The sequence below is a fragment of the Panthera pardus genome, unplaced genomic scaffold (assembly GCF_024362965.1).
Source record: "Panthera pardus isolate Hobbes unplaced genomic scaffold, ASM2436296v1 HiC_scaffold_12, whole genome shotgun sequence".
Classification (NCBI taxonomy): domain Eukaryota; kingdom Metazoa; phylum Chordata; class Mammalia; order Carnivora; family Felidae; genus Panthera; species Panthera pardus.
In genome coordinates this window covers 58,004,878-58,031,205 of record NW_026526677.1, presented here as the reverse complement: position 1 = coordinate 58,031,205, position 26,328 = coordinate 58,004,878, and the positions used below count along the sequence as shown (strand labels likewise).

Sequence of the window (26,328 nt, the reverse complement as noted above, 5' to 3'; positions counted from 1 at the left end):
ATTTTAGGGGCACCTGAGTGGCTCAGTCAGTTAAGCCTCCGACTCTTGACAGCGGCTCAGGTTGTGTTATCGCCGTGGTGAGATAAAGTCCTACGTCAGGCTCTATGCTATCAAATTCTCTCTCTCTCTCTCTCTTTGCCCCTCCCCCACTTGCACTGTCTCTCTCTCAAAATAAATAAATAAATTGAAGGTTAAATGTTCTAGCATCTTAGGTTTTTTCTCATTTTTGAAATTTTTTTGGTATAAAATCTTTTTAGCATACGACAATGAACCCCTACATACCCATCAGGCCCCTAAAGCAGTCATCAACTCATGGCCAGTCTTAGTTTGTCTAAACTAGTACCTATTTCCTGCTTTCTCCCTGAATTATTGTGAAGCAAATCATAGATACCATATTATTTCACCCATAAATATTTCAGTATGTATTCCCCAAAGATAAGGACTCAAAAAAACAAAAAACAAAAAACAAACAAACAAAAAAAAAACAACCCACAATAGCATTATTACACAGGAAAAATACTTCGGTATCAACAAATACTCGATTAATACTCAGATTTCCCCAATTGTTTGCTTTTTTTTGTTACACTTGGTTTGTTCAAATCAGGATTCAAACAAGGTCTGCACACTGCATTTGTCATGTCTCATAAGTGTCTCTTTAGTCTCTTTTCACCTACAGATTACTCCCACAACTTAAAAAAAAATCTTTTTCTCCTGTGTTTCCTGAAGATTGAAAGGTGAAACCAGATACTTGATCTGATTCAGGTATGGTTTCTTTTGGGCAAGTTGGCTTCCTGGGTGGTGGAGTGTTCTTAAGGCACACAGTATGTTTTTCCTTTTTTTGTGATGATCATTCCCTAGATCCATTAATTTGTTAGGAGTTTATAAAATGTAATACTCTGATTCTGTCATGCCTTCACTTACTAGCTGGAGTATGGTTATAGAACTCAACAAGACCAGTGGCATTAGTGTTGTTATTGACATTTTATTAGTTTTTTAGTTCTTTTCATATTCACTAACAGTCTGTATTGAATACAAAATTATATATAAAAGATTTACTTTTTTTTAACGTTTTATTTATTTTTGAGACAGGGAGAGATAGAGCATGAACAGGGGAGGGTCAGAGAGAGGGAGACACAGAATCTGAAACAGGCTCCAGGCTCTGAGCTGTCAGCACAGAGCCTGACGCGGGGCTCGAGCTCACGGACCGCGAGATCATGACCTGAGCTGAAGTCGGCCACTTAACCGACTGAGCCACCCAGGTGCCCCTAAAAGATTAGCTTTTATGGTTGCATTAGTTTTTACCGAGTTTAAATCTGAACATATTTAGATTGCCAACACTGACTGCCTCAATAATTTTGGGGGGATCCATACGTTATTCAAATTCAAGAGACACAGGTATAAGACTAAAGTCTTAATGTTTTTTGCAGTTTACCTAAATTGTGAGGTTTTCTAATCCAGAGACTGTTTGTTCATGTTTGTACTCGAGTACCTGGCATGTAAAAGGAAGCAGGTTTAATGTCTATGTTACTGTGAAGAATTTCCTACAGCCTCCACATTTGGTTCTTTTGTTGATGGATATGGATATCAGGTCTGTGAAGCAGTCACAGTGGCCATGCTCACAGCTTCCAGCTCTTTCAGATATGGAGCAGGCAGCTTCCATTCCTGAGTGATTCTGATTGTGAGAAAGTTAGTCGTCACTCTAAACTGAAACTTACCTCTGACACTGTCATAATTCTACCCCCTGCAAGGCCTCCTCTGAGAGTCCATTCCTGGCCTCATTCTACATCCCCCTCAAAAGGCAGTAACCACAGCGTGTTATAGTTACTTGTTTCCATGTCTGACTGTGAGCTCTCCAGGCAGGGACTGTAGCTGCATCCTCTGTGGCCTCCTGGGGACCTGCCCAGGGCCTCATGCAGAAGGGGTGCCCAGAAATGGCCTGTTGAGTCAGCAAATGAATTCTATCCCGGGAATGGTCTCTTCTTCATGTTTTCTTTCCTGATTCTTCTGTTCTTCACAGAACATGGCTTCCAGACTCCGCACCCCTGCCCTTATCTCAATAGGCTTTAATTGGCTAATGTGCCTTTAATCTGTGTTGCTTGGAATTGAAGATAACATGGCTGGTATGGTCTGGCCAGTGTGAGGTCTGTCAGCCTGTGCTGGGCCTTGAGGAGGATGGATCCGACTTGGTTCCTGTCTTCAAGGAGCTCATAGCTTTGTGGAGGAGACACACCTGTAAAAACAATTCACAATAAACTGTCACAAGTACCATGAGAGAAGTTTGCACAGGGTACTGTGGAAACATAAAAGAAGTGACAGATTTTAAAAGGGAGGAGGGGGGCAGAAAAGGCTCAAGGTGACATTGAATTAGAATTCTAGGTTCTAAGTAAGAAAAAACCCAGCTCAAACTAGCTCAAATGAAAAGAGTATCTTAGAACTCAAAACTAAACAAGTCTGGGACTAGCTTCAGGCACAGATTGATCCAGGAGGAGGTAGCATGTAAGGGGGGAGTTAGCCAGCCCCCGGAGGAAGGTGCTCCAGGCAGAGAGACTAGCACAGCAAAGGCCTGGAGAGGATAGAGAGCAGGTGGGTATTTGAGGAAATGCAGGTTGTCTTCCTGCCTCTTTCTAGGGTGAACAGCCTGCATTCACAGCCTCCCCCATATTCCTTCATTCTCCTACTCCCTCCCTCCGCCCCCTTCGTGTAGAGCAGGATAAAGAGGAATGGGGCAGGCTCCCACCCATCAGACTGCTGCCACTGCCTGTACTCTCTCCCACTAGGTGCTCACCACCCTTCTCCACTACCACAGGCCTCCTTGCTCTGGAGCTCCCATCTGCGCTAGAGCAAAGGGAGACAGTGGTAGATGACTATAAGGAAGGGAGGGAGTAGGGGCAGAGAAGGATATTTATTTCCTCAGCTCTCTCCCTGCTGGGTCAGCATGGGTTGGGTACAGCCTCTACCAAAAGCCACAGCTCCAGCCTGCTGCCCTCTGCGGTTTCCTGTAACCCCTTCCTCCCCTGCTCTCTGGGCCTAGTCGCTGTGTCTCTCTCTCCACCCTGGCTAGCCAGGGGGGTGGCACCATTGCTTGCTGGTTTCCTGAACCTTCCTCGTACTCTCTTCAAATTACCCAGTTTCAGGGAGCCGTCTGTTTCCTACCAGAATGCTGACACCCAGCTCTCACCTGCAGCCAGAGGTGGGCTGGGGGCACGCTGGGCCTTGTGAAGTACTGGGTTTCTGTGAGGGGATAGCATTACTCAGGTCAACTCCATTCCACCACAGACGCCTCTCTCCAGCCTGACCCACAGGGATCCAAGGCTGTGCTAAGCATTTTACACGCTTTATGTCAACTTCACAGCAAATAACAAACCCACAAGGTTGAATTACTGACTGTTTTACAAAGAGGAGAGCGGCTCAGCTGAAGGTTTGCCCAAGTTCACAGTTAGTTAGAGGCAGTCCATGGTTTGAAGTCAAGTCTGGACTCCAAAGGCCGTGTGTTAAACAGCACTCCTATGACCCCTACTCCGCTTTCCTCATAGGTCAGGGGAAAGAACCAAATGAGACAGTTGGTGCTTTTGAGATGCTGAAAAGCCAACACACCTGGTTGGCCTGAGAACTGTGCTATGTCCCATCCCTCCCAAGAAGGCCAGGCTGAGTTTTTGACAGAGCACTGGAAGGTCAGAGCTGGCAGGGGACCCAGAGATCAGGCAACCTCATCCCCTCCTATGCCCAGGAGGAAACAACCCCAAAAAAGACAAGTGGTTCCTTTTAGGTCCCACATTCCTGCAGGAACCAGAATTCGAATCCAGACTGTCTGCAGACATCCCGTAAACATATCAGCAAGAAGGATGTAGCATTCCCCTCAGAGAAGAGTTCAGAAGAGAGAAAAACAGATTAAGATGGGGGGTGGGGAGGAGCTGATTTCTGGACTATAGGATTTCAGATTTGGGGAATGCAAGGCATGTCAGAGCCCATCTAGAAAATTTCCCTGATAGCAACTCTGAAAAGGAAACCCTGCTTGCACACCTCTCCAGTGATGGGAAGCGTATTCTGGCCAGCCTGTTTCTTGTTCCCAGTGAGCGGAGATCTGGGTCCTGTGACTCCCCCGTCCCTAAGCACAGTTCTGGGTCTTCTCTCTGGGATCCATAGAACATGTCCGCTCCCTCTGCCCCAGATGTGTGAGCTGTGCTCACAGCATACTTAATCCCCTCTTCTCACTTTTGCATGGCTGTGAGTCTCTGGGTGTCCTCCTCCCTCCTCCCTGTCTGCTCACTTAAATGTCCATTTACCCTACTTCCCCTAATAACACCCATATCTTCCTTAGGAATTGTACTCCCACCGACTTTATGTTTATGTGTTATTTTTTATTAAGGTGTAATTGGCATAGAACATAATGGTTTCAGGTGTACAAATAATGATTTGATATTTATATGCATTGCAATTTGATCACCACTCTAAGTCTAGTTAACACCTTACAGTGTTTCAAACTTTTTTTTCCCAGTGATGAGAAATTTTAAGAACTACTCTCAGCAACTTTCAAATATGCAACACGGTATTAGTGACTATAGTCACCGTGCTGTATATTATGTCCCTGTGACTTGTTTACTTTATAACTGGAATTTGCACCTTCTGAACACCTTCACCCATTTCTCCCACCCAAGCTTATGTGGTTTGAGTAAAGGTGACACCCCTGCCAGCCTCTTTCCCTGGCTTTCTGTGACTGATGCAGAGATGGGCACTGGGCCTCTTTTAGGACAATACGAGTCAGACCCAGACTTCTGCCAGGAGGGTTGTGGGGGAAAGGAGCTCTTCCTACTGGCTTTGCAGACAGAACAGAGTGTATACATGGAACTGCAGACAGCCATCCTGTCACCACAAAGTGGGATCCTGCCTGAGAAGGGAGCAACAGTGAGAGAAGGAGAGCCAAAAGATTCAAATAGCTTCATGAAGACATCATCTGAGCTCCTGGATCTAGCCATGCCTGAAGTCAGTCCTCTGATTGTTGTAATTACATGAGCCAATGAATACCATTTTCTGCTTAAGTCTGTTTGAGCTGCATTTTCTGTCTGTTGCAACTATGACTCCAGACTGAGACACTCACTTCCTCTGTACATCTCAGTCCTAACTTATCCTACTTTCTTCTGCCTTCCTTTATTGTTTAAATCATAAGATTTAAACGTCCATATTCATACCACTATGAACAACATGCCCTCATTAATAGTTATTCTTTATGTAACACTTGCTGTGTGCCAGGTACCAGCTAAAGCACTTTAGAAATAATATCTTACTGCAATTCACAGATGTAACTACTTTTATCCCCATTCTACAGATAAGGAAACTAAGACTCAGAGAGGTTAAACTCTCACAGCCAATAAGTGTCAGGGCTAGGATTCAAACCCAGCTCTGTTGGACCCCAGAGGCAGTGTTCTGGACCAGCTGCTTCCCAGGACATAGCATGTGTGAGGGTGAGGTGGGGAGAAGATGCTACAGAGATCTTTAGTTTCCTGACACCACACCATCCCGCCCTTGCTGTACCTCTTCCAGTGCTCTTTTCACTGCTCTGTGCTGCTTGCAGAGGCAGGAGAAAAGTGATGCTCGGAACAAGGAGACAAAGTATTCTGAGGGTCAAACTGACAGGCCAAGAGGAGACAACTCACAGAAGTACGGGCTGCTGATGAGTAATGGCATAAAATAACTTGATGTGACCATTAAGCTTCCTCTGTGTTTCATGCTGTATTTTCCCTGGTAACCCAGGCTTTTAGCACTGTTGACAGATACAATCTGTGCTCACCCTACCTCTGAACCCTTCTCCCCCAACCCACTAGACAGACATTGAGTTATATCCTGTGTATTCTATGGTGAAAAAGACACACCTGGTTCTGAAGGGGCACATGCACTCGAATGTTTATGACAGAGCTATCAACAATAGCCAAAGTATGGAAAGAGCCCAGATGTCCATCGATGGATGAATGGATAAAGAAGAGTGATATATACTACAATGGAGTATTACTCAGCAATCAAAAGGAATGAAATCTTGCCATTTGCAACTACATGGATAGAACTAGAGGGTATTATGCTAAGTGAAATTAGTCAGAGAAAGACAAATATCATATGGCTTCACTCATGTGGAATTTAAGATACAAAACAGATGAACATAAGGGAAGGGAAGCAAAACTAATATAAAAACAAGGAGGGGGACAAAACATAAGAGACTCATAAATATGGAGAACAAACTGAGGGTTACTGGAGGGGTTGTGGGAGGGGTGATGGGCTAAATGGGTAAGGGGCATTAAGGAGGACACTTGTTGGGATGAGTTCTGGGTATTATACATAGGGGATGAATCACTGGATTCTACTCCTGAAATCATTATTGCACTCCATGCTAACTAACCTGGATATAAATTTAAAAATTTTTTAAAAAGAAAGAAAGAAAGAAAAAGATACACCTGGACTGTATTCTTGTAGTGCCTACAGTCTGATGGGGAAGGCAGACCCCATGTCAGTACACAGCTAAATAGGAGACTAGGTTGAGTTCTCTGGAGAAAACAAACAGGAAACTGGATTGATAATCGTTCCATTTACTGAGAGAATGAAGACTGAGGGGAGCCAGGGAAGGAAGTCAAGGGTTCCAACCCCAATATGTCATCCAGAGATGTCAAGTAGGTAGTCAGATATAGGAGTCTAGTGCTCAGAGGAGAAGTCTAGTCTAGAGGTTTAAAAAGCATGCTATTATCCTTCCAGGCTTTCTCAGGTTCTATCTCTTCTTGGAAGTTTTCCCTGATAACATAATTCCCAGTGATCTCCCCTTCATGACACTGATTCATCGATTCATTGATTCAACAAACTCTCAGTAAGATCTACTCTGTGTAGACTCAGTGTTGACTACTGCCCTCAAGGAGCGTATGTTCTAAGTGTGGAGTCAACATATAAAGTGGACAATTATAAGACAGACTGGTAAGTCCTGTGTTCAAGGGAAGTGCAAAGGGCTGCAGGAGAATGGGCCTGTGTATCAGCCAGGTCCTGTAGGAAGCAAATGGCCATCTCAGGTCAGTAATTTGAGGAGGCTCTATTCAAAGAGGTGGGCAGGGAGTAGGGAAACCACAAGGATCATGAAGTACCCTGGGGCTTGAAACATTTGGGCACCATTACCTCCCCAGGCCTGCAGGGGAGAGGGAAGAGGGTGGTTACAGGAACGCGGAAACAAGTAGAGCTCTGAGATAGGGCTGACAGAAGCTGGGAGCTTCAGCTGAGGAATGCAGCAAGAGAAACAACAGCAAAAGATTTTTTTTTAAGTTAAATATATCAGATGATGTTAAATGTTACTGAAAAACCAGGCGGAGAAAGGGGTTAGGGAGGGCAGCGGTAAGGAGGGACTAGGATTTGTATATGGGATGGTCAGGCAAGACCTCAGCCAGAAGGTGGCACTTGAGCAAAGACTTAAAGGAGGTGTTATCTCCAGGTGAGTCTTTCCCTGACCCCTTCAATCATCCCACCCCACTCCCCTGCCCAACCTGTCCTCAGGTCAGGGCCTTGTCTCCAATTTCTTTGGATTTGAGAGTCCCCTGAAGGCTGTTCTCAGACTATGGTCTTCCTGAGACAGAAACTCTGTTCCATCCTTTCTTTTCTCATCTGATAACAATAGGAGCTGCCACCTATTAAGCACATGCATCACGCTGGACCCAGCTCTGGGCCCGTTACACACATTGGGTCATCTAAGCTTCGTTGCAAACCTGCAAGGCACAGAAAAAGAAAATGAGGCATCTCAGTCCACTTTCCAAGAACCCCTTAGGCACCTGGCTTCTCTAACACAGTTCCTGCTCCATTCTCACTCCAGAGCAGGGGAAGTGGAGGACAGACCTTAAATTTCTGAAGGACCAAAAAAGGGAACGAAAACTAGGCATACACTTTATGTCTCCAGTGGGCACAAGGACCAAAGGGTAGAAGTAACTGGGAGGCAGTTTTTGTCAAAACGTGAAAACATCCTAACAATCAGAACTTTGGCTGCCTCAGAAGCAATGAGCTCCTTGTCACTAATGGTGTGCCAGAGAAGCTGGACAATCTCATGTCGAAAATGAAATGTAGGTGGGGCACCTGGGTGCCTCAGTCCATTAAGCAGCTGACTTTAGCTCAGGTCATGATCTCGCAGTCCGTGGGTTCCAGCCCCACGTTGGGCTCTGTGCTGACAGCTCAGAGCCTGGAGCCTGCTTCAGATTCTGTGTCTCCCTCTCTCTCCGCCCTTCACCCATTCGCGCTCAGTCTCTCTCTGTCTCTCAAAATAATAAATAAACATTAAAAAAAATTTTAATAAAATATAGGGGATTCTTAGGTGAGGGATTTGACCAGGTAACTCCAAGGGTCCTTCCAAGTTAGGTTCTATCACTAAATGATTCTAGAACTCTAAGATGGTGTGATTTTAAGTCTATGATTCTAGAATTTTATTAAAATGAGATAATCCTTATCTTCAAAGAACTTGCAATCTAGTGGATGAGGTGGGCAAATAGTTACTTTTGATAAGTGTAATAAAAAGTCCTATAGAGTAAATGCAAGGCCCTGGCAGAATGGGGAAGGAACCAGGACTGTTTTCTCAAGGCTGATCTTAAGAACCACTCACGTCGGGGCGCCTGGGTGGCTCAGTCGGTTAAGTGGCCGACTTCGGCTCAGGTCATGATCTCGCGCTCCCTGAGTTTGAGCCCCGCGTCGGGCTCCGTGCTGACAGCTCAGAGCCTGGAGCCTGTTTCAGATTCTGTGTCTCCCTCTCTCTGCCCCTCCCCCGTTCATGCTCTGTCTCTGTCTCAAAAAATGAATAAACGTTTAAAAAAAAAATTAAAAAAAAGAACCACTCACGTCAAAATCATTGGGAGTCTTTTTTTTTTTTTTTTAATGTTTATTTCTGAGCTCCATTCCAGATCTCCTGGATTGGAACTTCTGGTGTGGCATCCAAGTCTACTTTATAAGAACGAGCTCCTAGGTGATTCTTAGGCAGACTGAAATTTGGTACTGCATGCCCAGAGTCAGGATGACTTTTCTGAGAGGTGATAATCAGACTGAGGAAAAGAAGTAGCTGGGTCAAAATACGTAACAGAAATAAAATGGCAGTACTGTGTTTTGATAAAGAATAGCAGTTTTGTACAGCATTCCCTCCATGTGGTAGATCTTTTCAAAATGATAGCACTTCTTAAATACAACCTGAGATTCTGTGATAAGGGCCCCAGATATCCTGGAACAGATCTTTGTTTACAAGGGAGCAAGATCTGGCCTCAGTTTATTATTAATTAGCCCAAGGTGGGAGGCTGTTAAAGAGGGCTCTGATAAGGACTCCCACAGAACCCTGAGAGGCTATTCTCTGCCACTGTCCGCTCTGCTGCCCATAGCCTCCTGGTCCTCATTTTCCAGCGGCCTCTGGCTGCTTATCTTTTCTGGAGCCTGCAGTGTCATCAGCAAGAAAGTAATAGTGTGAGGGAGGGCCTGGTGGCCACAAGTGCAGGGTGTTCTGGGACATGAGGTACAGCTGGACAACAGTTGTGTGGGCATGTGGGGAGCTGTCGACACGTGGAAGGAGGAGCATAAGCTGGGGTGAAGGAGAGAAAGTGGCATAGTAGATTCTAAGTCTGAGCTCCGCTGCTGGCTTCTCGGTGAGCCTGGGCAAGTCCCTTCCCCAAGCTGGCCTCTGCATTCCTGCCTGGAAGAGACGGTTTGTGTGAGATGATTTCTCCAGTGACCACTGGCTTTAATATTTTGGATGCTACAATCTCATCTGACCCCAGCCACCACCGTGTGGTGAAGAATGCATGCCAGGAACCGTACCCATTTTACAGCGAGGAAGCTATGGCCCAGCACGGGGCAGTGACTTGCCCACCACCACACAGCCACTTAGGAGCAAAGCCTTATTCCCCCAGCACCCAATGTTCAGCCTCGCCTTTTGATCAGTCTCAGGCTGGATAAACTGAAGCAAAGTGAGAGGCATTTGGTCTCCCGTCCAGGAAGCAGGCGCTGCAAGAGACGGAAGGATCGGAGCCCTCGGCTGTGTAAGGCCAAGCAGCTGGGCGGAGGCGCCCTAAGTCAGCCAGAGTAGAAGTGGGTGTGCTGGGACCGGGCGGGGCTGGGGGAGGAGGCGCCCTGGGGAAGGTTAAAGGGAGAAGAGCGCGGGTCGGGGCGCAGAGCCGAGGGGGCGAGCTGTGTGCTAACTGGCCACCCGAGCGCCAAGGGGTGCTGTGCGGAGGCACTGGGGAGCACAGAGTGCGGTGTCCTACCGACGGACGGGCGCCCCTCGGAGGCTTGCCGAGAGGCAGGTAAGGCGCACTAGCAGGGTCGGGAAAGCTGGGTTGCAGCTGAGGGTAGAAGTGAGGAGTCTTCCCGCTTCCCGGGAGAACGCCGACCCGAGGTGCGGAACGGCTCACGTACGGAGCTGATCCTCCCTAGACCCGAGCTGCAGGGATCCCGGGGCCCCACGTGGCGCGGAGCTGGGCTCCTGGCACACCCAGCCTGAAAACCGTGGGGGCTTGCACCGGCACTCACAGGCCCCCGGACCGCGGCTCGAAAGCTCTTTCCACGTCCACAAATGTGCGTGCGAACACCGGCTGGTCCGCAGCGAGAGCACACGCAGAAACACCCTTCGGGGACCCTGCGTGGTCTTTTTGCTCTGCCGGAGCTGACTTGCGCATTTGCTACTGCATTGTGTCCTGCGCCTGGGGACTTTCAAAGGCACACCTTCTGTTGCTAATAACAGAGGTCTAGGTTGGGAGTCGGGAGACTGGAGTTCCAGTTTACAGGTTGTGTAAACCTGTGCAAGTCCCCTACCGGCTGTATGCCTTGTGCTTTCTTTCTTTTTTTTTTTTTTAAACTTGTTTTATTTTTTATTTTTTTAAACTTACATCCAAATTAGTTAGCATATAGTGCAACAATGATTTCAGGAGTAGATTCCTTAGTGCCCCTTACCCATTTAGCCCATCCCTCTTCCCACAACCCCTGCAGTAACCCTGTTTGTTCTCCGTATTTATGAGTCTCTTCTGTTTTGTCCCCCTCCCTGTTTTTATATTAGTTTTGTTTCCCTTCCCTTATGTTCCTCTGTTTTGTCTTAAAGTCCTCATATGAGGGAAGTCATATGATTTTTGTCTTTCTCTGACTGACTAATTTCACTGAGCATAATACCCTCCAGTTCTATCCACATACTTGCAAATGGCACGATTTCATTCTTTTTGACTGCCGAGTAATACTCCATTGTATATGTATACCACATCTTCTTTATCCATTCATCCATTGATGGACATTTGGGCTCTTCCCATACTTTGGCTATTGTTGATAGTGCTGCTATAAACATGGGGGTGCGTGTGCCCCTTCGAAACAGCACACCTGTATCCCTTGGATAAATGCCTAGTAGTGCAATTGCTGGGTCATAGGGTAGTTCTATTTTTAGTTTTTTGAGGAACCTCCATACTGTTTTCCATAGTGGCTGCACCAGCTTGCATTCCCATGCCTTGTGCTTTCTTTTCCTGGGTCACTACCTGTAGAATGGGCCTCTCCGTCTTGTTGCCCCACACTCCATGTGACATGAGGGGAAAGAGGTCTGGACCTGGGTGGGATTCTCTTATCTAGAAAGTAGATGAGTTCAGACAGACCCTTGTATGAAGGCCCATGAAGAGTATCTCCTCCTTTCCCTCCTCCCCATCTTCACCAATTTGCATATGGGAAACTGAGGCAGCAGGGAGATAGCTTGCCTAGGAACATACCAGGACCAGAGAGAAGCAAAACCCAAGCCTTCTCACTTCTAATCCAGGGCTCTCTCCACTTCACCTACAAAGGTGCATTGTAAAAGTGTAAGGTCCTCATTTTGTAATGCCATCTATCAACTTTGGTGGTTCCAAATGGAGGAGACCCCTGCCTGAGGCATGGAAACTGCTTTCATATTTTCTTGATTCCTCAAGATGATAACCAACAACATTCTTCATCCCTCACTCACTTCATACATTTCAAAACACATTTCTATCCATACACTGAATGAGCAGGTGCTCAAAATACCTACTAAGAGGGAATTAAGGCAAAACCCCCATCTTACTGATGGGGAACATGAGGCCCAGAGTGGAGCCGTGACTTCACTGAGACACACAGCTAGACACAGCCAAATAGGGGCAGGTCTCTTGATTCCAATTCCTGTGTGTTCTCCATTAACTATAAGACTACCAAATGGTACCCCTCAATGGAAAGGGACTACAGGGCTGATCAGAGTATGAGAAACAAGGAAGGCTTCTGAAAGAGGAAAGTGTGTCAAGAATCAAGAAGAGTAATAAGAACCTGTTGGCTTCTTCAGAGGATAGAGAACTAAGGCAGTGGGCGTGGGGCAACACTTGGTAATCTGGAGGTGGGGTAGAAAAACAGAAAAGAAAACCAGGTGACCCGACTGCCCAATAATTGTCTCTTATGTTTCTATAATACTTGGCAATTTCTAAAACACCTTCCTCTGTTGTCTCCTCCAGTTCCCATGTGAGGTAAACAGGGCAGGGATAATTATCCCATCTCATACATGAGTTTCAGAGGAAATAAATGCAGTGCTCAAGGTCACATACCCAAGCATACAGCCAAGATTGGAACCATGAAACGCACACATGAAAGGCAAAATCACAGGCTGGGTGACTGGAAATTGGACTGTGTGTGTGCAGTGGTTGGGTGTGTGTGGCCACACCCTGAGTAGGTACACAGGGAAGAGGGTGGCAAAGCCACTGCTAGTGTTTTGGGGCCAAGAATGTTTGCCCTTTGGATTGAATGGGATTCAGATGCAGGGAACATCTGGGCTTTCAAAGAAGTCTTAGAATTCCTTCTCCTCTGAGTCACTTCCCCACCTGACTGAGACACCTTCTTTTCTTTGAGCCACCCCTTCCCCAGACCAAATAAAATATGTTTTGGTCTGCTCTTGCTTTTTAAGTACTGTAAGCTGTTTTCATGAATGTCTATGTGTGTACTGGATAGGGGATGGTCTAATAAGAAATGGCATTGATTCATTTTTTTTAATCAATTTTTAAAATGTTTAGTTATCTGTTTTGAGAGATAAAGGGAGAGAGAACACAAACAGGGGAGGGACAGAGAGAAAGGGAAAGAGAAAATCCCAAGCAGGCTCCACACTGTCAGTGCAGAGCCTGATGCAGGGCTTGAACCCACAAACCATGAGATCATGACCTGAGCCGAAATCAAGAGTCAGATGCTTAACCAACTGAGCCACCCAGGTGCCCCTGATTCATTTATTCTTGAGTGCCTACTATGTGCTTGGGCCCAGGGCATAAAGAAGTATATGAGGCACAGGTCCCTGCCCTCACACCTCACAGCACATAGTTTAGCATACATATCTACATATATCTATACCTATACACACATACACTTTCAGTACAGCATAGTGCTCTAATAGGGTTTTATGCAAAGCACTTTAGGAACAGACAAGAGGGAAAGACTAATTGGCTAGGGAGTGGGGAAGGGGGTCTCTCAGGAGGGGGTCTATAGAGGTGACATTAGAGCTGGGCCTTTAAGGATGAGTAGGAGTTCACCAGGAAGATAAAAAGAGGAAGGAAACTCCTCTCCCTAAGAAAACAGCATAAGGAAAGGCAAGAGGTGTGCAAATGTGAGGAATGTTTGGAGAATGGTCTGTAACTCAGTACCAGTTGGCACAGGGAACTGGGGAGAGGCAGGGTCATATCCAAAGAAGCTTCAATGACAATCTGAGAAGGTTAGACTTTCCTACAGGCAACGGGGAACTGATACTAGAAAGGTCCGTGGATGCGATACCAATTTGTGATCCCAGTTCACGGGGCTGTGAGACCTTGTGCAAGTGGTTTCCTCAGGGAGGGGGTGCTCTGTTTTCCTGTTTGGATGGGGATTGTACTAACAACATAATTATTAAGATCCCTTTCAGCTCAGATTCTATCTCTGTCTCCTTCCAACTCTTTGTTAAGGTCCATGCCTTGAACTCCTCCTCCCACCCCACTGGCTCCCCAGTCCATGTGGTGATAAGATTACCAGAGGGACCAATGGCAAAATTGTGTGGTCCCAGGGATTGTCTTTGGATCTCCATCTGCTTTGTGTGACTTTTTCCCCCTCACCTCTCTTTACCACATTTCTAAACACTTAAGATGTTCACTCTGAAAGAGTAGCTAAAACAGAGCAGTGGGAAAACCAAAAGAACCGATGGCGGAGTTTCATTTTTCCCCAGAGAAACCTGAAAGAAAACCTAAGATGCCCAGTTCATCCTTCAGATGACAGCTTTACAGCTCCACCCCCAGGTTAGACACCTTTGAGTTCTAACTCACAGGGATGGGGAGTTGGGGGATGAGGTACCTGGCTGGCTCAGTTGGAGCATGTGACTCGAGTTCAAGCCCCATGTTGGGCATAGAGCTTACTTAAAAAACAAACAAACAAACGAAAAAAAACATTTAGGAAGAATCTGTTAAGGTGCAGGAAATAGAAATAGCAATAGAGTGTGGAAGAGGAGAGTGAGCCTGGCGTTTTGGGGGATCAGGAGTGGGTCTAGAGCAGAAAGGACCATAGGAGATGAGATTATAAAAGAAGGTTAACTCCTCGTCCAAAACATGCCAACATCCACCCCCCTCCCCCATCCCTACTAGATCCTCGATTGGTGAGAATCTGCAGTACAGGAAAAAGTATGGAGTTAGAGGATATGATGCTACAGGACACGAGAAGACTGTGTTCCATATGATGCACAACTCAGATGCCAGGGAATGTTGCCATTGGTAGTGGAAAGAGCACCTTAACAGCACATGCCCCCAAAGACCTCGGTCCTCATCAGAGCTCTGCCCGTCACTAGTCGTGTCATTTTGGGCAAGTCACCCTCCCTCTCAGAGCTTCCATTTCCCCATCTACAAAATGGAGGCGTTGGCCTAGAATCTAGATTCTAAATAATCTTTACAATCTCTTTCAGCATGGTCAGTTCCTATTAACTGGTCTATCTTCTGTTTCAAGTTAAGAACTCTCCGGAGCAGAGCTCTATCTGCCCCATTATGAACTTTATAATCAGTGACTATCTTGACAAGGGAAGCCAAGGAGCTCAGAAAGAGGAACAAAATTCTCATTGTTGCCAACTGCCAATCCTTGGACCTAGAGGCAGTTCACAGAGAACCAACCCATTCTTCATCAGCTTTCTGTCTCTCCTGACCCAGCAATGCCCTTGCACCCAGGCCCTCATTCCTACCCCAACCCAGTACCTAAAGATAATGTAAGAGTGACTTCTTTGCTTCCCCTGTCAGAACCACAAACTTCCAGGTCTATCCAGAGGCCCCAGAAGGAGGATCTGAGGGATCAATGATTTCATGAACTTTTACTGCCCTCACTGAACCCTGCATTGGAGCCCACCCCATCCCCCACACTGTCCGTCCACCCTCATTTTCTGCACAGAGTCTCCCTCCTTCCCTGGCTAGATCGCCTGGACAGATGAACTGTTAAGAAAAAAAGCCAAAGTCAACTGACTTGGCTCTCAGTTTATCTAGGCAGGAATATTCAGTGTAACTTAATCCTTGTCTCAGGTACATCTTTAATCTGTGAGAAAAAAGTCTGCAGCCTTCCTTATCTTGTGATTCAGGGGCTTAAAAAGACCCCAAAACACCTCTCCCACCAAACTGTCCAATCTCCCATGATCTCACAGTGTGGTTTTGTGATCTGTACCTTTGTGGGATGTTAGAGCTTACTGCAACCTTGCCAGATTACATAGTTAAAATGCCTTCATTTTATAGATGCAGACAGAAGCTGAGGCCCAGAAAAGGGAAGTCACGTGCCCAAAGTCACACAAGTAGCAACTGAACCAAGACAGCTCCTTGGGTTTCCATTTCCTTAACTGTAAGATGAGGGAGGTTAACTAAAGGTTAGACGAAATGGCCTCTGAAGGTCCCGCCAGCCTCTGCTCTGCAAAAATAAAACCGTCACCACCCCTGTGCGGCACCTGGTACCAGACGCTGCAATTTTCTTCTTTTTTTTTTTTTTTTTTTTTTTTTTTAATTTTTTTTTTCAACGTTTTTTATTTATTTTTGGGACAGAGAGAGACAGAGCATGAATGGGGGAGGGGCAGAGAGAGAGGGAGACACAGAATCGGAAACAGGCTCCAGGCTCCGAGCCATCAGCCCAGAGCCTGACGCGGGGCTCGAACTCACGGACCGCGAGATCGTGACCTGGCTGAAGTCGGACGCTTAACCGACTGCGCCACCCAGGTGCCCCAGCAATTTTCTTCTTTAATTTTCACAATGAGTTTTGCTACAGATAGTGCTGATGCTGTGACCATGTATTACCCAGTCTCTCCAAATAGGTTCATTGGAACCATCATTTGTGCCTATGTAAAATATCAACCCACTGCCAGCTGCCACCCTGCCACACACATCATTCCCTTGGGGCTCAGGCTCTTTGAACCTTTTAGAGACTTCTGTTAAGATACCTGTACCCTTAGGAAAGGGAATATTTTAGTCTGCACTATTGGCAGCTCCCCGAGCAGGAGTCCACATGTTAAACTGAGGTTTATCACAAAGTCACCCAGTAGAGACATCGCGGGCCTGGGGTTGGGGGACAGCAATCAGATGTCCCTTAGCCACTGCACAGTTCCTGTAACTGCAACCCTAGGCTGGTCTGACCCAGCTGCTGCATAAAGGGGAGGGGAAGTGGGGGGGTGCACAGCAAAGCTATTGCACAACCCTTGGGGCCCCAGCCTTAGGAGATCCACCCTGGTTCTGAAGATTTTTCTGTGTGTCTGATTTCTTCCTTCCCTGCCTCCTCCCCTGTTTTCCAGCACTGGGCCTTTCCTTCTCAGCTCTCAATGTCAACACTGAGACCCCAGATGTGTCCAGAGACACCCTGAAGAAGCTGAGGGGCAGGGGAGCCTTAGGGCACCCACAGAGAGATTTCTGAAGCTGATTCAGAGCCAGAGAATTTGCCTACTATTTGGTGAGTCTTCCAGATATAGGTTCCCCTTCCTCTGCCCTGTCAGTTAAAACTACTTTGCAAAGGATTTCTAAGAAAACTGGTAACAGTTACTGCTCCGGGAAAAAGTCCTGGACCACTGGGAATAGGGAGACTTTGTCTTCACTGCATGTACTGTGTATACATACTTACTAGATTTAAACATTTTTTTCACCATAATAAAAGTGTATGCTCAAGCAAGCCTGGAGGGAGGCAGGACAGGGATAATAGTCTTTTGTTGTTGTTTTTAATCATGGTTTAAAAAATACATGAAATTTACCATTTTAACAATTTTTAAGTATACAGCTCAGTATCATTAACTGTATTCACATCATTGTGCAACAGATCTCTAGAACTTTTTCATCTTGCAAAATTGAAACTCAACCCATTGAATAACTCCCGATGATAATCATTTCAACAGATGAGAAAACTAAAGCCAGAACATGGCAAGAAGCCCATTTCTTTCAAAGTGGGATCCTCGCGCCTGGGTGGCTCAGTCGGTTAAGTGTCCGACTTCAGCTCAGGTCACGATCTCGTGGTCCGTGAGTTCCAGCCCGCGTCGGGCTCTGGGCTGACGGCTCGGAGCCTGGAGGCTGCTTCCGATTCTGTGTCTCCCTCTCTCTCTGCCTCTCCCCCATTCATGCTTTGTCTCTCTCTGTCTCAAAAATAAATAAACGTTAAAAAAAAATTCAAAGTGGGATCCTCCAGGCACTCCATCTATCTGTTACCTGCCTGTAAAACTGTCCAAGGCCCCTTCTTCCCTAAGCCATTCCCCACATACCTCTCACAAATCACATCTGTGAGATCTTAACTCCTGCCCCCACCTTGTCATCCCCATGGTCCCAACTCATGGTCCCAACTCATGGACCCTTGTCATTAGGCTCCCTGCCTCAATTCTTGCCTCCTCTAGTCCATATGGCAGCCCGACTGTCCTTTCAAAGCACAGATCTCATCACTGTATTCCCTTTTAAAATACTGTTCCATGGCTCTTCCCCAACTACAGGATAAAGTTCCAACTCTGCAGCCTGGCACTCAAGGCTCTCCATGATCTACTTCAGAGAAGTCTCTCTATCCCATGTTCTATGTTGTTGTTTTTTTTTTTTAATTTAAATTTTAATGTTTGTTTTTGAGAGAAAGAGACAGAAAATGAGCAGGGGAGGGGCAGAGAGAGAGGGAGACACAGAATCCAAAGCAGGCCCCAGGCTCTAAGCTGTCAGCACAGAGCTCAACGTGGGGCTTGAGCTCATGAACCATGAGACCGCGACCTGAGCTGAAGTCAGCTGCTTAACCGACTGAGCCACCCAGGTGCCCCTCTTCTAAACATTCTTGTTGTCATGCTTGTTTACCTCTTTGCTTTTCTTGCCTTCTCTACTTCCTAAAAGCCCTTCGAGGTCCAATTCAAATGCCTCTGTCACTGAATACTCTCTGAGCCTTGATCAGAATTTGTCCCTTCTTTCTCTAAGCCCCAGTAGCCCTTGGCTTGTTGCCTTCATAATACATCAGCTGGCAATGTCCCTAAGTTCAGGGACTGGGTTTGAGCCTCCGCAAGCTCCCAGCATGAGGCCTGCCTAACAGTGGGCCTCCATACATGATGACTGGCTGAATGATGAGTTGAGCCATTAATTTCATTGTGCTGCTCCTGTTTTCCATTGGTCCATACAAGGGAAGAAGAAGGCACAAATTTCTTACCTGACAATTGAGGTAGTAGATGAGAATCTCTGCCTTCTGGATCTTAACTCCACGAGCCCTTGTTCTCTTTCCCTCCTCCGTCCAGACAAGGTAGTTCAAGTACTACTTACCAGGGAGCCCCAAAGGCCTTGCACGAAATGTAGGCCAGTCCTGGGTGATTGCTGTATTATTTAAATTCTTTCCCCTAACTTCTTCATTCATAGAGTTGTTCATGAATATTGATCATGGTCATAACAGTCATCTTTTGTTTGGAAGAGACCATATGTAATATTCAAGTTTGTTAGTTTCAGTTAGGTTGACATATCTACCTGGATAAAGGAGGGCTTTGGAACCAGTTAGTGAACTCTGAGTGATTGGCCTGTAGAAAAGTCCCTAAAATAGCCATTTTTACTGGAGACTATTGAAGGAAGAACAGCCAGTTACTAGGTAGACCCCTGGGGAAACACAACACCCAGCCAGTCTCAGGGTAATCCCCTAGACTTGAGGGAGAGATACAGTCCTACTGACCAGGAGCATGTGGTCTGCTAATACCCTTATCAATAACAAGAGAATAGCCACACAGTGCCTTACATGTAAGTGCTGGTCAAAAGGGAGGGCTGCAACAATAAAGCTTGTGGAATATGGTTAAAGGATAGAGAGCACTCAATGAAGTCTTCCTGAAAGAAGTGAGTGTGGATGGAGCCTTGCTTAAAGAGAATGACATGATTTTTCAGAGATTAGGATACAAGGTTGTCTTTGGATGTTTTTCTATATTATGGACTAAGGATCTCTAAGAAGAAGGGGAAGGAACATTTATTATACACCAGGTACACAGTGACTTTGTGTCAGAAGGCAGGAGAGTTGAGGTGCCTGTCTCTTCCCTCTCTGGGGTAGGAAAGCTCCAAACCAGACTGAGTGTTCCTTTCACTCCCCTGCCCTCAGGTTCAACCCTGTCCTTCTTTTCCCTGGTGTCTTCAGTGGTTATCAGCCTCTCCCTGTTTCTCCCACCGCCTCTTTTCCAACAGAATTTCCCCTAAATAGCTAGCAATACCTAGAGCATTTGGGACATAATGTGCTTAAGAGATCAAATGACCCAGCCTCTGGCCTCCAGGTAGGGTGAAATTTAAGCCATCCCCAAACTTCTTATAAATGCTGTCCATGGAATATAAAAAAAACTGTGCTGAAGGAGGACTCTGGGTAATGTCTTCTGACGGTGCCACACAGTCCTTCCGAGAGCTGGCCCGGGAGCCAAAGGAGCTGTAAGCCGGCCATCACAGAGAGGGACTCTGTCTTGGCTCTACTTCCAATATTCTCTGTGATCATGGACAGGCCACTTAATTCTCTCTGGGCCTCAGCTTCCCTTTGTATAAAAATGGAAGGAATTAGAGTAAATAATCCCTAAAGCCCTTGTAGCCTAAAGCTCGGTGATTTATAGAATCAAAAAAAAAAAAAAAAGAAAAAAAAAAGAAAGATTAATATGGGTTACAATGGTTGAGGAAGGCTTTATTCCACAAGTATTTATTGAGCACCTACTGGGTGCTGTCTTAAGTGCTTGCCTATAGCAGTTAGTAAAACAGACATAGTCCCTGCCTTCATTGACCTGGCAGTCTAGTGGAGAAGACAGACAAGTAAACTAATAGGTAGAATAAACTGTGATGTTGGGATTTTCGCTGGGGTTTGTGGGAGTCGGGATGGAATTCAAGCTGCAGATGACAGAAGCTATCCCCTTTCTCTTTTCTGTCACCAACAGAGCGTCCTCCAGTTCTTTGCCCACTTCAATCCCTATTGCTATGGAGACCACCAACGGGACTGAGACTTGGTACAAAAGCCTGCACGCTGTGCTGAAGGCTCTAAATGCCACTATTCACAGCAACCTGCTCTGCCGGCCAGGGCCAGACAACCTGACAGAGAAGCGGCGGGCCAGCCTACCTGGCCGTGATGACAACTCCTACATGTACATTCTCTTTGTCATGTTTCTATTTGCTGTCACTGTGGGCAGCCTCATCCTGGGATATACCCGCTCCCGCAAAGTGGACAAGCGCAGTGACCCCTATCACGTGTACATCAAGAACCGTGTGTCTATGATCTGATGCTAGAGGGCCAGGAATGGCAGAATATCAAGACACCAGAACTCAGTGCTGGACCACATCAGGCCTCAGTGTCCCCATCTATAAGATCAACAAGAAAAAGGGCTAGAAGAAATCATTAGGGTGGGAGGAGAGGGGCTGGGAGACCTGGGCCTTGCGGATAAAGATTTTTTTTTCCAGCAAAAGCAGACTTTTGGGAGCCCCATGAACAAATATATAGAAGTAGCAAAAGATAGTAACCACTACTGGTCCAGCGGCTGGAGTACTGGGAGCTAGGAGCTGGAGGCTGGAGGAAGGAGAAAAGGAAGTTGTAGCAGAAGCAAATGAAACGGGAAGATGCACGGAGGACATGTTTTTTGATGCGTTATCTTCAACGACCATGAAAAGCAGCAGTGATTACCATATCACAGATAAGAAATGAGTAACGTTACTTATTTATATTTGTTCACATTTTCTATTTTTCCAGACATTTAACATTTGTGATTTTACCCCCTGTGAGGGAAGCAAATTAAGTACCATTCTGCCCACCTGGGCCAGAGTAGTGCCATAGCTGGAACGTAGGAGCTCTGGTTTCCTTGCCTAGTGCTTTTTAAACATGGGACAGGATCCAGGCCTGAAACTTACACAATCCTGGGGGTCCCCTTAAGAAAAAGAATTCAAAATAATTTTGCTTTTGCAAATATTACAAAAACATATTGCCATGTCAATACATTACTAAGACCCCTCCCAAGACCCTAAGGAGCCATGCAAGTGCAGGGCCCTGAATGTTAAGGCTCTTTAGTTCCATGATTCGTGCACTTCTCCAGCCAGGTCACAGTGCCCTTCCGAGCCACATCTCCAATCACTAACTCTAACACAGCCTCTTCTGATTTGATTAAACTCTGGGAAGAATTTTCTGACACCAAATTGAAATCTGCTTCTAGAAGGTTATTATCACACCTAGAAGATTACCATATTAAAAGAAGGAGAGCATGCAAGGCAGGTACCTGGTTCAGTGGAAGGATTCTGGTACATGAACTGAGTGGTCATGCCTTTCTCTGATCCTTTTCCCACCTCCTCACAATGAAACAGTTCAACTTGAAAGTCTCTAAGAGCTCTACTAGTTCTGACATTCTGGTCTTCACATACATTAGATTAAAACCATAAAATTGTGTTTGTAGGTCAAAAGCAGCTGAATATCAGTAGTTTTCATATGGTTCAGCCTAATATGTGCAATGTGACGAGTGAATATCTTACAAGCTACAAATCCCCAGCTGGAACCTCGCACTGTTCTGTTTGATTTCTGTTTAAGGGATGTACAAAGGGTCTCCAGAAAGCCCTATTGAAACATACATATTTGTATATAGCAAAAACCCTGAAAGAATATTTTGATAGTAATTATCTCTGAAAAAGAAGGATTGTGATTTTCCCTTTTTTACTTAAAAAATTATGTAATATTTGATTTATCTGACCATAAGTATGCTACTTGTATAATCGGGGGCGGGGGGGGGAAGCTACTTCCACCTTGAAAAAATAAAAATAAATGCTTGTGTGTTTCTTGAATGGAAGATACAGAACACATTCATTCCCATGAGCAGTCAGTTGTGTTAACTCCCTGCAAATCTGTGCTGAGCCCCATATGTGCTCAAGCCTTTCCTTAATTTTTCTTTTTTTTTTTTTAATGCTTATTTATTTATTTTGAGAGAGTGAGCATGAGCAGGGGAGGGGCAGAGAGAGGGAGAGAAAATCCCAAGCAGGCTCCATGCTGTCAGCGCAGAGCCCGACGTGGGACTCAGTCCCACACCCTGAGATCATACCTGAGCTGAAATCAAGAGTCAGATGCTTAACTGACTAAGCCACCCAGGCATAGCTTTCCTTAGCTCTTCGTGAAGGAGAAGGTAGAGACCTATTTAAGAAGATTTGACATATGGGAAGACAATGATTCAGAAGTCTACAGTTGAATGAGACTTTAGAGACCACCCAGTCCAAAGTCCCAAATAGGAAATGGAATCAAGAATAGGAATGAATGGTCAGGCTAGAAGGGTTTTAAGAAATGAGATTGGGTAGATTTTGAGGAGTCAGACAAAGGTAGAATTTGAACTGAGTTTTGAAAAGATAGGACTGATCTAAGTGGGCACAGCAAAAGAAGAAAACAAACCAAGGGAAGCTTGAGGGTAGAAATGTGGTGAAACCACACGCCTAAAGAGAGTGGTTGGCTGGGAAATTGGGCAGGAAGCAGATCCAGTGTGGCAACTCTGGGACTTCAGTGTCCCTAACCATGGTAGTGGCTCTCCTTCACAGAGTCCTTATGCTTACAGGATTAAATAATAAAATAATATAAATTCTTTTGCTTGCAAGTTGCAGAAACCCGGTGTATATTAGCATTAACAGGAAAGAGGATTTGTTGAAGGGAGCATGGAGCAGTCAGTCACAAGTTCAAAAGAAGAGCTACTCCTGAGTAGCACCGGGGCAACTCCTGAGCACCAGGGCAGCTCCTGAGCCTAGAACTACTTATTTGCCTGAATTCACAAAGTAAGGGCTCTATATACCTCGTTACTACCCTCTCCACCCTCCAGCTCTACCCCACCCCAAATGTTTGCGAGTTAAGTGGCAATACCCTCTCAGCGCATAGGATTTTTTATCGGCACCGGTTCTGCCCTCTGCTGGCCAGATCCCAGAACATCACCTTGAGCCCTCAAAGCAAAACTTCAACAATCCCTCATTCGCCAGACATTTATTGAGGGCCCACTACGTGCCAAGCACTCATCTAGGCACTCTTGGAATACATAAGTAAAAAAGATCAAGGAAACCCCTGCTCTAACACTTAAGAGCATTTATTATATGTCAGGTAGTGGTCTAAACATTGTATATACATTAACTCATTCAGCTTGTAATACCCATATAACAACGCTTATTAGTAGGTATTCCTTATAATTACTTCAGTAGAGCCCACTAGTTCTTCATCTAACTGCTGTACCACATTCAATCCAACTTTGGCACCATGGTACATCCAACCCAGGGTGTGGATCTGAATTGTCCCTTGAAATGAATGGGAAAGTGATCTGGGAAAATGGTAGCAGGGCACTGACACTGATAGGTTGAGGTTGGGTTCCCTAGAAACAGAATTTGAGACAGGCATTTATTGATGGGGCACTTTTCAGGAAAAACCTTCAAGGGAGAGAGGGAAGTAGATAGGAAAGGGAAAGAACCAAAATGTGTTCTCATGTCATGTCCCTGGCCTAATCCTCAGGGAACTGTTCTACATGGCAGGGGCACAAACCACACAGCAGGATTACACCCCCTTGAGGCAAGGGGGATGGCTCTTTATGCCCCCATATAGTCAGTCATTGGTTGTGGACCACCCTGGTTGGGAGGGGGGGACAAGAGGAAGGTTGTAAGGAGGATCTCATCAACGGAGGGCAATTCTCTGGAGACAGGTGATGGCTGCTAGAGGGGGTACTTAATCTCGGAGGGGCACTTGACAAGAGCTTAGTAACATGACCACAACTGGCTCCAAGGCAAGTAGGCAAATGAGGTTCCTGCCTGGGCAGCGATGTCCTAATCAAATCTCTATTACTGTGGAAGGGAAGAATGGATTTCGGTGGACAGCTAGTGGTCTTCACCCTACCCTCCTCACTCTTTCCCCCAGGACTGGCCATGAAAGAAAAATGTACAGCCTTGTCAAGAAGAAAGAAGTGCTGTTACTCTGATTTGGTCATGTTTTTTGGGGGGTGTGGGGGTTGGAGCCTTGTGGGTATAACTAAGCCTGTCCTGGCAGTGTGACTTTTACTCATTTTTTCCCCTGGTATTGGTGAATCTTGTCTCATCTCTCTTTGTAATGGTAATATCCAAGATATTGGTTTAAGCATAAGGGAAATAGACAAAGCAAGGCTTTCAGCCAGCCTTGTGTAGGGAAAAGAATCCTGTTTCAGGTGCCCTAAGAAACCAAGAATATGATCTGCCTAGATGAAATCAGAGGACCCATCCGTGGCAGTGGTTAAACACTGACAGAGAATGAGCTCCTGGGGAGCAGGAGAGTCAGAAATTAGTGACCAGGAAAAAGTGAAGAAAAACTAGTTTTTGATGTGCAGCCAGTCTCTGCTAAGCACTGTGCTGAGAATTTGCATGTTACCTATTTCACCTTCTCAAAATCTCTTAACTTTTTTAAATCCTCATTTAATAGATGAGGAAACAGAAGCTCAGAGGTGAAATAGCTTCTTTAACATTCACTTAATGCGTGAGGCTGTCTAGATTTTAACACTGACTTGCCTGCATTCAAAGCCCATGTTGTTTCTGATGTGGGAAACAATGGCAGAAGAAAAAAAAAATTAAATTTCCTGACAACTTAACAGCCCATTGACAAGTCCTTGGGACAGGCAGAGTGACTTTCCTCTAGGAGCTCAGCTGCCTCGATGATGACACTTTGCTAAGGGCAAAGGCAATCTTAACATTATCCCAAGCTCCAGGATCCTGTAAGTCTACTTAAACATATAAAAATTGCTTTGGAGGGGCGCCTGGGTGGCTCAGTCGGTTAAGCGTCCGGCTTCAGCTCAGGTCATGAACTTATGGTTTTTGAGCTCGAGCCCCTCGTCGGACTCTGTGCTGACAGCTCAGAGCCTGGAGCCTGCTTTGGATTCTGTGTCTGCCTCTCTCTCTGCCCCTCCTCCACTCATGCTCTGTCTCTCTCTCTCTCTCTCTCTCTGTCTCAAAAATAAATAAACATTAAAAAAATTTTTTAATTAAAAATAAATAAGTAAATAAAAATTGCTTTGGAAACTTCCTTTATCTCTACCCCACAAGATATATGTTGGCAATCATACTCCAAGCTTACAGCCCCCTGATATACATGTGAAGGGTCTCATGACTGAGTTTTTACTAAACAATAACAAATGATCTCTTCTTAACAGCAGCTAGCCCTTCAAGGTCCTGGAAACCTTGTTTCCAAAATTCCTTAGAGGCTTACGCTATCCCTAAAACCCTCTCCCAACTTGAAAGTATATAATCAGTCACCCATCACAACCCCAGTGCAGCTCTTTCTGCCCAGGGGTCCTGTCCCCATGCTTTAATAAAACCACCTTTTTGTACCAAAGATGTCTCAAGAATTCTTTCTTGGCCATTGGCTCTAACTCCAACACCTCAAACCGCATCATCCCCACCATAGCTGGTTCCTTTGAGAGTCACATTAGATCCTTTCTTGAATGTAAACCCTTCTAATCTCCCAGCAGACTGTGGCTGGCCTCTCTGTTCCCCTTCAGGGATCAAGTAGAGCAATCACAATCTCATCCCTGCCCAGCTTCTTCCATCCTCAGTCAAGATGCCTCAAAGAGAAGAGAGGACATTGTCATGATTCTATGGGAATAATAAGCCAACTGGGACGGCTCTCGGGTGAGGGTCCCTGAGTCTCTACAACATTGACTCCAAACACTGGGGACAAGGGGAACAGAGACACCAGCCACAGAATCTGCTGGGAGATTAGAAGTAGTTAATGTCAAGAAAGCATCTAATGTGAATCATTGCTGCATCTCCCTTAGTCAGAGACAGGATGGGATTATTTAAGTACATCTGAAAAGAGCTCTGTGGGACAACTGCAGGCTGACAGTTCTGCTTTTGGTTTATTATGTATTCATTCATTCAACAAATATTTATTAGGTACTTAGTTGTAGGT

At 45.7% G+C, this 26,328-nt stretch overlaps 1 protein-coding gene and 1 long non-coding RNA gene across 5 annotated transcripts in view; one reads left to right on the top strand and one right to left on the bottom strand.

Annotated features, from left to right (window-relative positions):
• Positions 1-563: 563 nt before the first annotated feature.
• LOC128776183 (uncharacterized) overlaps positions 564-26,328 on the bottom strand; it is a 67,009-nt gene continuing 41,244 nt past the window's right edge. The window contains exon 2 of the long non-coding RNA XR_008421219.1: positions 564-2,230. This is a non-coding gene — a long non-coding RNA (uncharacterized LOC128776183). The remainder of the gene's footprint in view (positions 2,231-26,328) is intronic.
• On the top strand, positions 10,115-22,226 carry KCNE3 (potassium voltage-gated channel subfamily E regulatory subunit 3). Of its 4 annotated transcripts, XM_019449803.2 has the most exons (4): positions 10,117-10,283; positions 14,186-14,255; positions 16,760-16,914; positions 20,348-22,226. In XM_019449803.2, exon 4 carries the CDS (start codon positions 20,388-20,390, stop codon positions 20,685-20,687), a length of 300 nt encoding a protein of 99 aa, XP_019305348.2. In that variant the 5' UTR covers positions 10,117-10,283; positions 14,186-14,255; positions 16,760-16,914; positions 20,348-20,387; the 3' UTR covers positions 20,688-22,226. The 4 variants fall into 4 exon arrangements, with proteins under 4 accessions (XP_019305350.2, XP_019305348.2, XP_019305347.2 ...); XM_019449802.2 differs by lacking the exon at positions 14,186-14,255; XM_019449805.2 differs by lacking the exons at positions 14,186-14,255; positions 16,760-16,914 and having other exon boundaries at positions 10,115-10,283.